The sequence below is a fragment of the Xiphophorus couchianus genome, chromosome 6 (assembly GCF_001444195.1).
Source record: "Xiphophorus couchianus chromosome 6, X_couchianus-1.0, whole genome shotgun sequence".
Classification (NCBI taxonomy): Eukaryota; Metazoa; Chordata; class Actinopteri; order Cyprinodontiformes; family Poeciliidae; genus Xiphophorus; species Xiphophorus couchianus.
In genome coordinates, this window is record NC_040233.1 from 1,116,622 (window position 1) to 1,128,324 (window position 11,703).

The 11,703-nt window shown below is 38.3% G+C and overlaps 2 protein-coding genes across 2 annotated transcripts in view; one reads left to right on the forward strand and one right to left on the reverse strand.

The window, feature by feature from the left end:
- LOC114147013 (homeobox protein engrailed-1-B-like) lies at positions 1–7,901 on the forward strand. The gene is made up of 2 exons (XM_028021526.1): positions 1–946; positions 2,470–7,901. The coding sequence occupies exons 1-2, from the start codon at positions 463–465 to the stop codon at positions 2,790–2,792; spliced, it is 807 nt and encodes a 268-aa protein (XP_027877327.1). The 5' UTR covers positions 1–462; the 3' UTR covers positions 2,793–7,901.
- Positions 7,902–10,003: 2,102 nt separating this feature from the next.
- Positions 10,004–11,703, reverse strand: part of cnpy1 (canopy FGF signaling regulator 1) — a 37,176-nt gene continuing 35,476 nt past the window's right edge. Inside the window, exon 6 of the mRNA XM_028021527.1 lies at positions 10,004–10,168. Coding sequence (XP_027877328.1) covers positions 10,128–10,168 — 41 coding nt within the window. The 3' untranslated portion in view covers positions 10,004–10,127. The remainder of the gene's footprint in view (positions 10,169–11,703) is intronic.

Here is an 11,703-nt window from a genome sequence, read left to right on the forward strand (position 1 = left end):
TGTTAGTGAGGCCCGTAATACAACGTCAGCGCAGAGTCCTGCAGCCAATCAGAAATCAGACCCAAAAATGTTTAGTGGAAGTATTTGAGCGGCATTTTCATCAAGAGGATTTAGTGCAGCAGGAAGCTTCTGTAACTGAGCTGGAAGAGTCTGCAGCTTTCACACTTTGGTTCGTTTATTTTAATGTAACAGGTAGTTTGTGCTGCAGTGGGGTGAAGGAGTGAGAGCAGAGAGGAGAGGGATGCTCTCATCACAAAGAAAGCTGGATTGTTCTGGGCCGAAATTCCCAGGCGCGTTTTCAGAACTGAACACTTTTACCTCAGATGCAAACACACTGCCTGCTTTTCTGGTCGAATTTTTATTTTTCATTCTTTCCAACGGCATCAGCTAATTGCTAGAAGGAAGACAGAGACTGATCAGAAACTTGGATCTTTTTCTTTGGAGCTTCAGCTCATCATCATTATGGAGGAAAATGTTCAAGGAGAACCTGAGCGTCCAAAGAGCTCTGGAGAGGAGTCCAACCGGGCCATCCTGCCTCTGCTGCAGCAGCCCGGGATTCAGCAGTCCGACCGGGTCACCAACTTCTACATAGACAACATCTTAAGGCCGGACTTTGGCCGAAAGAGAAAGAAAGGCACATTATGTGTTCGGGGAGGACACGGGCTGGAGGAGAGGAGCGAGGTGTCAGGGAGAAAAGCTTCCAAAACGGACTCAAAGCGCGGCAGGACAGGAGGACGGGAGGACAGCTTGGGGAAGTCCGACCACCAGCCTGCGGAGTCAGAGGCGGGCGGCCCCGGGCTGACAGCCTGCGACTCAGGCCGAGGGATCTCCTGCCGCAGCCCCGAGAGCAGCGAGGCCCCGGCGGCCCCAGCGGCCCCAGCAGCCAAGCCGATGCTGTGGCCGGCCTGGGTTTATTGTACCAGGTACTCCGATCGGCCTTCATCAGGTTGGTGGAAAATGTTCCCTCAATCACATCATTTTAGATACATTTAGTAAAATGCGAATTTTAGTTGTAAAATGTAATATTATCTCTGCGATAAAAATAAATGAATAAAACAGATGAAATTGTGGGAAAGGCTACGAAAAAAAATCTTATTTAAACTTTGAAATATGATCGAGAGTATTTTAAAATTAGCTGAACAGTAGAAACAATAGTTTAAAGAAAAAACGGAGCACTTTTAACAAAGACTTAGCCGTTATTGCGCCAACATATAAATATTACATTATTAGAATTATTTAGCCGTGATCAAAATAAAGCATGAAGCATTTATAGAAAGAAGATCATTTATGATTCTTGCAGCATATTCATCATGATACGAACGCTTTCTGCAGGTCTTGGGTTTTTGACTTTTGATTTTTCTGACCATAATAATCTACCAAAGTGGACACAAAGCTTTTTATTAAAATAAAAGTGAAATGGGAAAAAAATGCTTCACAGTCAAAAACATAAAATACCGAAGTAAAACCAAGTTTAACGTCATTGTTCCCCCGCTTCTTTGTTATTTTACCATTTGCATTTTTTTTTTCTAACAAAAGAGCTGGGGGTGGAGTGGGGGGGGGGGGGGGGTAAAAAAGTGAAGGGGCCGTGAAAACCAAAAATCTTGAAACATTTTAAATCTCCCTTTAGAAAACAAGAAAGAAAAACTGACCGCTGATCTGCGGCTACATTTAATTCGTCTGAGTGAAAAGTTGGCTTCACGTCACATGTGTTCTTTGTCAGCATTCAAAGATGTGTTTCCTCTATATATTTTTTTTAAAATAACCAAAGGAGGAATAACAATAAAAACGGAATGCATTGAGCATCTGGAGAACTACAAGTACAAGTGGTGCAAAAGTAGTTTGATTTTGTTCACGAAAATACGAAAAATAGTCTTTAAACGTTCGGGCCAAAGGAGCCGAAACAAGGCCACAGTTCATCTGCAGCTCGGATTTATTGTTGCTCCGTTTGATCAAATGTCTGACGGTCGTTTTCATTCTGTTTTTATTCAGTCTGATCCAGTTGATTTTTTTCTAGATTTTCTCTTTTTCTTAAAACCAGTTTTAAACTTTAATGTAATACTGAATAATAAAAACAGACAGGCATTTGACCCCCAGCCCGTCTGCTACCAGTCCAGACAACGGAGCAGAAATAACAAACCTCATCATAAACCCCAAACATTTTGGGGAAACAGAAAACGTGTGATCCAAATCTGATTTAGGGAACTATTAAAAGTTTCTTATTAAAGATGCAGTCATCTTTAATAGGAGGTATTGCCTCAGAATAAATCGCGTCCTCCATTCTGAAGTTTGGTTCCTGAGATAATTAACCAATGAACAAAAAAAATCCCTGATGTTCATGTCAAGAAGTTCAGCGCGCATCTTGGGGAAAAGCGCCTTTCTCTGTCCGTTTAAATCACAAAAACTTTCAACAAAGTTTGTAAACGAGTTAACTGGATGTTTTGGTGTTTTGTTCTCTCTTTTCCACACAAGGGCCCAGATCCCGCAAACCAAAGAAAGCCCCGACCCCGAGCAAGGAGGACAAGCGGCCCCGGACGGCCTTCAGTGCCGAGCAGCTGCAGCGGCTGAAAGCGGAGTTCCAGAAGAACCGGTACCTCACCGAGCAGCGGAGGCAGAACCTGGCCCTGGAGCTCAGCCTCAACGAGTCTCAGATCAAAATCTGGTTCCAGAACAAGCGGGCCAAGATTAAAAAGGCCTCCGGGAAGAAGAACTCTCTGGCGGAGCACCTGATGGCGCAGGGGCTGTACAACCACTCCGCCGGCCGGGAGGCGGAGGCCCACTCCGACAGCGACTGAAGCCATCACATCACCAGCATCCTGGGCCGGTACCGCCGCTGTCTGACATCACACAGTTCTGCGCGCTGGACTGTTTAAAGCACGACTGACAGGGCTGCAGCCTCACAGACAAATCTCCTGAAATGTTTTAGATGTAGAGTTCTTTCATCTTGAAGGCTCAGCTGAGGCAGAAGGCCGGCCCGGAGCGCTCCAGGCCGACCAGAACCACCGGCTGACAGCGTGGCTGCTGGAACCCAAAGACAGCTCAGCTGCTTCATGGTAGGCCTTCTGTTTGTCCAGCTGTTCTGTTGCTGCATTTTCCTTTGTGAGTCAAAGCTCAGCTAGGTTTCATTGTAGAGCTGATCTGGCAGCAGGCGCCTGCAGAGCTGCTAGTTTTCAAGGTTTTCAATCATTTATGGACCTGACCGGAAATGCCTTTGGATCTGTGGTTCCAGTGCTGCCTTATCGCAGTTCCCCCAATTTCCCAGCAAACTATCGGTGTCAATAAGTGGGATCATGCGCTCTTATTTATATCCAACACAGCCAGAATCCAGAGCAAAGACGCTCTGACATGTTTACATAATTTATTTTTCTACACAAACCTGTCTTTGAATGCAACGTTTGGCGGATCAATGAATATGAATCCAAACCAAATGTAAGCCTTACAATGCAGTCAACGTTTTTGTTTCCTTAAATTGATTCTGTTTCCTAATGAAGATTTTATGTTTTCAGTTGTTTTTGTCCATTTCTGATAAAATTCTCCTTTTAGACAACATGTAAATAATTTATGTCATGATGATGTGTAAATAAACAATGCAGATCTGGCTTTTTAGATATTTTATTTTATGCCCAAATACAGAACACATTTTATGAAAATAAGCAACTGTCCATCAGACTTGACTTTGCAAACAGTTTTAGCTTTAATTATAAATGCACAGAAAATTTGCCTCCGATGGAAAGAACTACAGTATATCTATATGTACATTTGCATTTCCTTTGTTTAAAGTACTAATTTAAAATTCAGTGATTGAATGATTCACTTATTCAATACGTATACGCATTCAGTTCATACAATTTCTTGCAAGTAGAATAAAAACTTAAATTGATGTTTTACTCTGAACATGAATATTTTCCATAAGTGGTAAAATATTGAGTAAAAAGCTCCAAGCATAAAAGTCTTCACAGGTCAAATGAACCATATCCTTGCTGCCGTTTCAAAAATGAAGATCAGAGAATAAAAACAATCCTATAAAATTTGCAGGCATTATCTATTAAATAAGCATCATAGAAACAAAGGCATGTAAGTAGAATGTATGAGCAGGAACCAATTCAGAACAATAAGGTTCCTGGACTGGAGTCAGTTTTGTTGCTCTATCCAAAGAAAAAGAAAGACAGGAAATATTTTACTTTTGCAAATTACACTGATAAACAGGTCAGTAGAATCGATCAAAACCATCTGGCAGGTTGATCCATGTGCTGTAACTTCATGATTTTTGAATATCTGAATGTTTGAATTAATAAAAATCCAAGAGCATTAAAAAATACCTCATGAAAAATGAGACCATGAGTTTATTATAAGGTGAAATTTTTGTAAAACATTCACAGTACACAAAAAAATAATTTTGGGGCCCCCCAACTTTGCAGCCCTGTGCTACTAGGACCCTATGAGTCCTTTCTTAAATCTGGCCCATTAGATATCATGGAGCTTCACAGTGGTCAAATTCAGCTGACAAATATTCTTCAGTAAATAATCCAAATGTGTGTTGAATCCCAAACAATCATGTAAATAACAGCAGATTTTCTTCAAATAAGTGTGGATCCATACAGGTCACGAGGGCCTATATCAGTTGCTGGTTCAAATGATCCATTTACCTGACATATCTAACTTCTGATATAGAAAATAACACAAAAAATGTATATTAGCAACACGTATATCAGATTTTCCTTCTGCTTTTTGAGGCAGTCATCTCGGCTTGGTTGAATTACAAAAATATTTGCAAACTGAAACAACCCTGAAGATGAACCAGATGACATGTTTGGTTGAAGTTAAACAAAAACAACATGTCCTCCTTACTAAGCCAGATCCAGCAGCCAAATTATTCCTAAAGAGTCACTGAAAATGCCTAACTTCACTTGTCTCTTCACTTCTGGGTGACATGTACCTGCCAGAGGAGGGGAGCAGTGAAAACAAGAGACACAGACAGAAATATGAAGGCCAGAGGAAGATCCACTGTGTTTTCTATTGGCAATGATAGCAGCAGCAGCCAGGGGTCTGAATGGCTGCAGAGGCCCTCATCTGCATTTCCTTTCTTAGCTGGCTTGTATGTGGAAGTAATGCCCAACGGTCGCTGACTGAAGAACTCAGCTGCCCTTGACTTGGGAGAAAAGGCTGGGAGCCGAGTTTCTACGCACTGTCAGGGGCTGACAGCTGAAGGGTTGGTGGTGCTGGGTATGTTGGGGTATGTTGGGGTATGCTGGGGTATATTGGGGTATGTTGGGGTATGCTGGGGCATGGGGGCACAGAACCTGGACGATGGTCCAAATATTTCCATGCAAAGCAGGAAATGACGACACTCAGGCAAAATCTGACATCTTTACTCTATCCTGCTCCAACTGGGAATTTTAATAAATCAGGAGGAATAATACAGCCAAAACATGAACCCTAGGCTGCTGTTTACATTTGAAGCATGCTTTTAAAATGATGTCAGAAAGCATTCCAATGTTTAACATGTCAGTCTTGTTCTTGCAGTTTCTTGTTTTCTATTCCTTCACGCCTCTTTTCTAGAAGCAAACTGGAAGACTTTGCTGCTTTTATTTAAGTTTTAAAATAATTTGGAAGCGAATGTTTGCTGCTTGCAGTTTTTTAATGTCCAACCACTTTCTAAGGTAAGCGACAGCATATTTCTAGAGGAGAAAAGAGGATTTATTTATTTTTTTGTTTGGTTTCAGCATCAGTTTTTAGAATTTCTTCAGCAAAAAGATGGGAAGAATTAGAGTCTGATGATAATAAACCTGGAGAGGACAGTAGAAATGTGTTGGTCTGCATTAACAAAACAGGAGCCTGATATAAGCTAGCATGAATCTAACTATATGCTAATGTGTGAACACTTGCAGGTTATGTCCATGTTTCTTTCTAAGATTATTTGAATTGTTGCCATAAAATAAGCAGAGTTAATATGAGATAAATTGCAGGTTCTGACCATAAGAGTCTGGATATGTTAAAAAAGGAAAAAAAACAACTTTCAGTGCCGCTGTGTGTTGCATCTATTCAAACTGGTTGTTCTTTAGTGAAGCCAGCCCAAAGTAAGGACTTCCTGCTGTGGAGTCCAAACTTTTTGCCTTGTGGCCCAAATTCATCAAGTTGAAAGTGTCTTCATTTTCAAAAAAATGCAAAAACAATTTTTAGTTTGATTATGTCTCTATTTTTACCTTCTCAGCCATAAACTAAATATTTAGTATTTTATTGAAAATTAAAGTTATCCTATTTTTGTAGAAAACATAGAAACACAGAGATTAATGCTATTTATACATGAATGTGGATCAATTGCTCTCTAACTTCTTAGCCTAGAAACGATTTAAACATTTGAGTGAAAAACTAGTGGATTTCTTTTCAAGTCTTTTTTTTTGGGCTTAGGCAGCTTTTAATTGAGAGAAGTTGTACAGGAAAGTAGGTAATGAGAGACGGGGAAGACATGTAGCAAAGGTCATCAGGCCGGGAATCGAACCTGTGACATCCGCGTCATGGACTAAGGCCTCCATACACGGCTTGTACCACTACAGCACCCTAAAGCTGCTGGATTTTTGGAGAATCAACGTAAATTATTAAAAAAACAAATCTTCTGTACAGTATGTAATATTTTCCATTTTAAGTAACCTTAATTTATCAAGTAAAATTTCACCCAAAATGTGTTTACAAAGTATCAAAACTCTTGCAAAGCCTGTCAGCGGCACATGGTCAGCTAACATACTTTTCATAAATAGATATGATGAAAATATATGTTTCAACATAGTTTTCATTAAACTCACATTTATATATAAAAACTTTTTCTTGGTCTAATATAATATATGTCTAGTGTTTTCATTAGCTGTAAGCAGAATATCATAAATAATAGAAATAAAGGCGTGTAAGCATCCATCTGTGTGGAATTAATGGAATTAATATTGCTTAGTGAAATATAAAATAATATATTTTGCATAGGTAGGTTTAAGCAATGAAACAAGACGTCTTTTATACTGAATGTTTGATTTTATTTTTTACATATTTTTCTGTAAGCAACACTGATGTCCTTTAATATCCTAAGTTACAAAGTTGTTGCCAGATTCAGTGGCTGTTACACCTAAATGTCTCTTATTTGAATTTTTGTCACCTTTACTTGCATTAAATTCACAGAAACCCTAATTTCAGAGAACTATAAAACACTTAAACACGTAGAATAACTGAACATTTTATCATCAAAATTAGAAAAATGGAATGAAAAGGTAAAAAAACACCCAACAGTCTCACTACCAAAGCATTTAACCACCCTTTGAGGCAGTCATTATAAAATAATGAAAAGATGGAAATGAGGTTTGTTAATCACTGCTTATTCATGACGCTTCGTCTGTTGACATATATCCAAGGTTTCATTTAGTAATACTTAAAAGAAGCACACTTGTCTTATTTCCTGAGTATGGGAACATTTCAGTCACATTTCTCTTTTCCCTGGTTAAATACAAATTAAAAAACATAACACTGATTTATCCAAAGTTCAGACATCCTCTTGTCATAAAGTTCACCTCTCCAATAGGCAGAGGAAAAGGGCAGATGAGTAGAGAAAAGAAAAGTACATATCACAAAGTACTGATGTCTCCTGTGTCTCAGCCAAACAAAAGATTGCCCATCCAGTCCCCCTCCCCCACTGAGAGATTTGCCCATAGTTCTCTAAACGCTTCCTAGTCAAACTTGGAATATGGAATGAAGAGGACAGGGGCTTTGTGGCGGAAATATAATTACAGCCACTAAAAGCTGGTGACGGTGAAGAAAGGGAGATGACATCAGGGCAATTTCACACCCAGGTCTTCGATGGCCAGGCCAAGCCTGGATGTTGCTGCAATACACTGATCAAAGCCTCCTGCAGCTGGCCTGCGCCCCCCACCTCATCCACCCCCACCCCCACCTACCACCACCAAAAGAGGAGACTTATGTATGCTAATCTCCAGGACAAATATATTTTTTATCTTGTTAGAAAACAATTTAATACTCAAGTTCAATGACCAAACTTTATGAGAAAACAGTGGCAATTCAACAATGCATGACTATTTTTGCTTTAATACTTTGTTTCAAAGTTGATGTTCAGGGTCAGAATATAATTATCTTTATGCAGTAACAACATAACGGTGCTCTACCAAAAGCCTGGTGCATCTGGGACGTGACATCATGTTGTTTTTAACCCAGAGCAGTGAGAGGGAACAGAAAGGTTTCTGAACATGATGGCATGTTTACAAAAATATTGGCATATCTTATTTAACCACCTTTAAATCACATTTAGACATCTCTATGGATGTTTTCACCTTTTCTTTCACTTTTCACTCACAATGTTACATTAATTAGACAGAGGACAATGCCATTGTTTCAGTCAAGTTAACAAAAAGTTACTTGAAGGCACGTTTCAGGGACACTGTAACTGGAAGTGCAACAATTAGTAGCTCTTTTTATTGTTAATGTGAAGAAAGGAACATTGAACTTTGCTCACACTCAGTGAATCTTTTAGTTGTGTAATAACTTTGGTAAACTCAGGTGAAAGTGAGCATCCAAATAAAACAGTTCTCTTACATCCTTAGGCCTCCTGTAAAATATTTGGTTTTCAAAGAGATACATCTAGGGCTGAAATGATTAATCATGATGTATCGATTATTGAAATAACCAATTAATTTAGTAATTAATTAATTGTTAACTGGAGGACTCAATAAAGACCATTTGCTGAAAGAACAACATACTCAGTAATTAATCCAAAACTGTACAAAAACTGTTTACATTTTGTATTTAAAATAAAAACCTGTTTTTCAAGCTGCTCTACTAAATAAAACTCCTCAAGTGGTAGTTTTAGCTTCATCTGGTTCACATTCTGTAAAATATAAAAAAATTACTATTAAGCACTTTTGAAGAAATGGTCACCAGATCAGCTCTGCTCTGTACTGAGCACAAAGACCTCAGCTTTTCATGTTAGAAGGATTTTTTAGCTGCAGATCCATCCTTTACTACAAATGATCAAGCATTCACTAAAAGAATGCTGCTTACCGCACTTTAGGAAAGAAAATGTTTATTTTCTTATATAAAAAGGGAATTTAATTATTTATTTATTAATGTATTTCTAATATTGTAAAAAGAAGCTTTAATGTTTTAATGAAAAATCTGTGGAAGGTGCCATTTTTTTAACATCTGATTAATTGATAAATTGTCAGAATAATTGATAGAACAATCAATAACTAAAATAAATGTTTGCACTAGAAAGAATTTGTCCTCAGGTCACAACTTCTTTAGCATATGAATGGAGCAACTCACCAGTGACCCATATGCTGCTCGGGTTTTACTTCCACAAGATTGTTGTCTAACTAATAACATGACCCAACTTTGAAACACAATGAGGTTTTCTAAACACTCAAAAGGTAAAATACACATCTAATTTTGAAATAAAAAATTCAAATCTGCTCCTCCATCACTTTAATAAACACATAATGCAAATATACAGTGAAAAGGGAGCAGTAATGAGAAGTATTCTCCTTACATGGCAGATTTTTTTAATGGACCAATCTTTAAGATGTCTTGAAAGGTTCGTTTCCACTTTTGTTCCGGAACATTTCATCCAGTCTGACTGTTTTTTCCAATGTGGGATCTGAAAGATGAGCCAAGTATGTAGATGACAGTCCCTAAATCAGAGTGTGTTCTTCTCCACTGCACTGCGCCGCTTTTGTCTGGGGAAACCGATCTCCACCCACAGCAACAGAAGAGTCCAGAATGAGATGAAAAAACAGTGAAGTCAGTCTAATAGTGGGGATATTTAGAGAAATTCTTATCCATCCAAAAATCCTCTCTCCCTGTAACTTGACAATTTATGTTGTAAGTGTTTTCTCGTTTCTGCAAACGAAACGAGAAAAATCTAGAGGTCTACTCTTGTTCCTGAAAAGGTTCCCACAGTGGAAACAGCTTAAAATACACAGAACTATGTGCATAAGGAGAGACAAAATGGAACAAATAGTGTGTTCTCTCTTAATTTTTTATTTGTTTACAAAAGTTAACTGTTACAATAATTTTGAGTTTCAAAATGATCTTTGAAAAAGTTGCTCACTCCAAGACCAAGGCAGAAGTGATTTCAATTACTACAGCTCGTCATTTGGCTGACTGTCGTCTTCACAGTAATCTGCACAAAAAGAGGGAAAAAGAAACACCTGTCAGCCTGTCAGTTAGTTTTCTGCCATAAGTAGCTCATGTAGGCCAAAAATATAATAGTAATTTGCCTTTTGAATAGAATCTGCCACAAGAGCTGAAGAGGTCTGCAGCTCCTCCTCAGGAGGCTCTCATGGTTATTACTCAGATTAATATTGCTCCTTGCATATATGTCAGTTTAGGTTAACAGCTACACTACATTAAGCTATGCTACGTGACGTTATGGTACACTATGCTACATTACGCTACGCTATGTTACGTTATGCTACGCTAAACTAAGCTAAGGTCAATTTAGCTTGAGATTGACCACCGTTGAGTTTAAAAAGCTGCACTGAAATTTATAGTAAGGTTGTAAGTCAGAGGGACTGCATGTACACACTGCATTCCTTTAAGGCTTTAATTATTAAAGAAGGGAAAAAAGTACATTTGTAATGGTAATAATCAAATCATAAACTACTTTCTATGGGGATTTATATGGAATCCCCATCATGGGGCCAGTGGGGAGAAAAGTTAGGACGATTCCAAGGGCCCCTGACCACCCCTGAAAAAAAAAAAACCACAAAATAGTTTTTTTTTGTTTGCTTGCTTGTTTGTTTATTTATTTTGAAGAGACAAAAGTAAAATCAAGAAAGAAAAAGAAACTAAAAGTTAAAACAAATTATCATGCCCAAGTGACTTGCAATTTTATATTATTTGTTCAAAAAGGAGTAGGTAGAAGATACAAGATCTTATAATGTCCTGCCCATTTCATACTCGTCAACTTATAATCAATTAAATGTTGAAACAACAAAAAAGACAAATTATTTCCACCTTACATGATATTTAAATCTCACATTCTCATCTTTAGATGTACAATTACACGGTGTTCCAAATTATTATGCAAGTGATATTTTCTCAGATTTTCTTAAATGGTCGATGCAAATGATGGTCACTATAATTTTTAAGTCATGAACTACTACAGTATAAATCAAATTTTACTGAACAAAGCTCCCCATGAGAACAGTATTATTTTTCAAAAATAAAAAACTCAAACTGTTCCATATTATTATGCACAGCAGATTTTCTAAACATTTTATGGTTTACAAAAAACTGCAAACGGTCATTCTTTGAATGTGCAGCATTAAGTGATCACATGTACTAAAATCAAAAGCTATTTCAATCAAAAACATCCTAACAGACCGAGTTCCATGTTAACATTGGACCTTCTTTGATATCACAGCACAATTCTTGATCCATTGAACTTGTGAGTTTGTGGAAAGTTTCTGCTTGAATTTCTTTGCAGGATGTCAGAAAACCTTCCCAGAGCTGCTGGTTTGATATGAACTGCGTTCCACCCTCAGATCTTCTGCTTGAGGAAACTCCAAAGGTTCTCAATAGAGTTGAAGTCAGAGGAGGATGGTGACCACACCATGAGTTTCTCCCCTTTTATGCCCATAGCAGCCAATGACACAGTGGTATTTCTTGCAGCATGAGATGGTGGATTGTTATGATGAAGATGATTTTGCTACT

Bases quoted from the DNA above. Each gene is read 5' to 3' on its own strand.
- LOC114147013 (XM_028021526.1), top strand. From the start codon at position 463: ATGGAGGAAAATGTTCAAGGAGAACCTGAGCGTCCAAAGAGCTCTGGA. The intron at 947-2,469 runs GTTGGTGGAAAA...TTTCCACACAAG, and splicing joins CTCCGATCGGCCTTCATCAG to GGCCCAGATCCCGCAAACCA.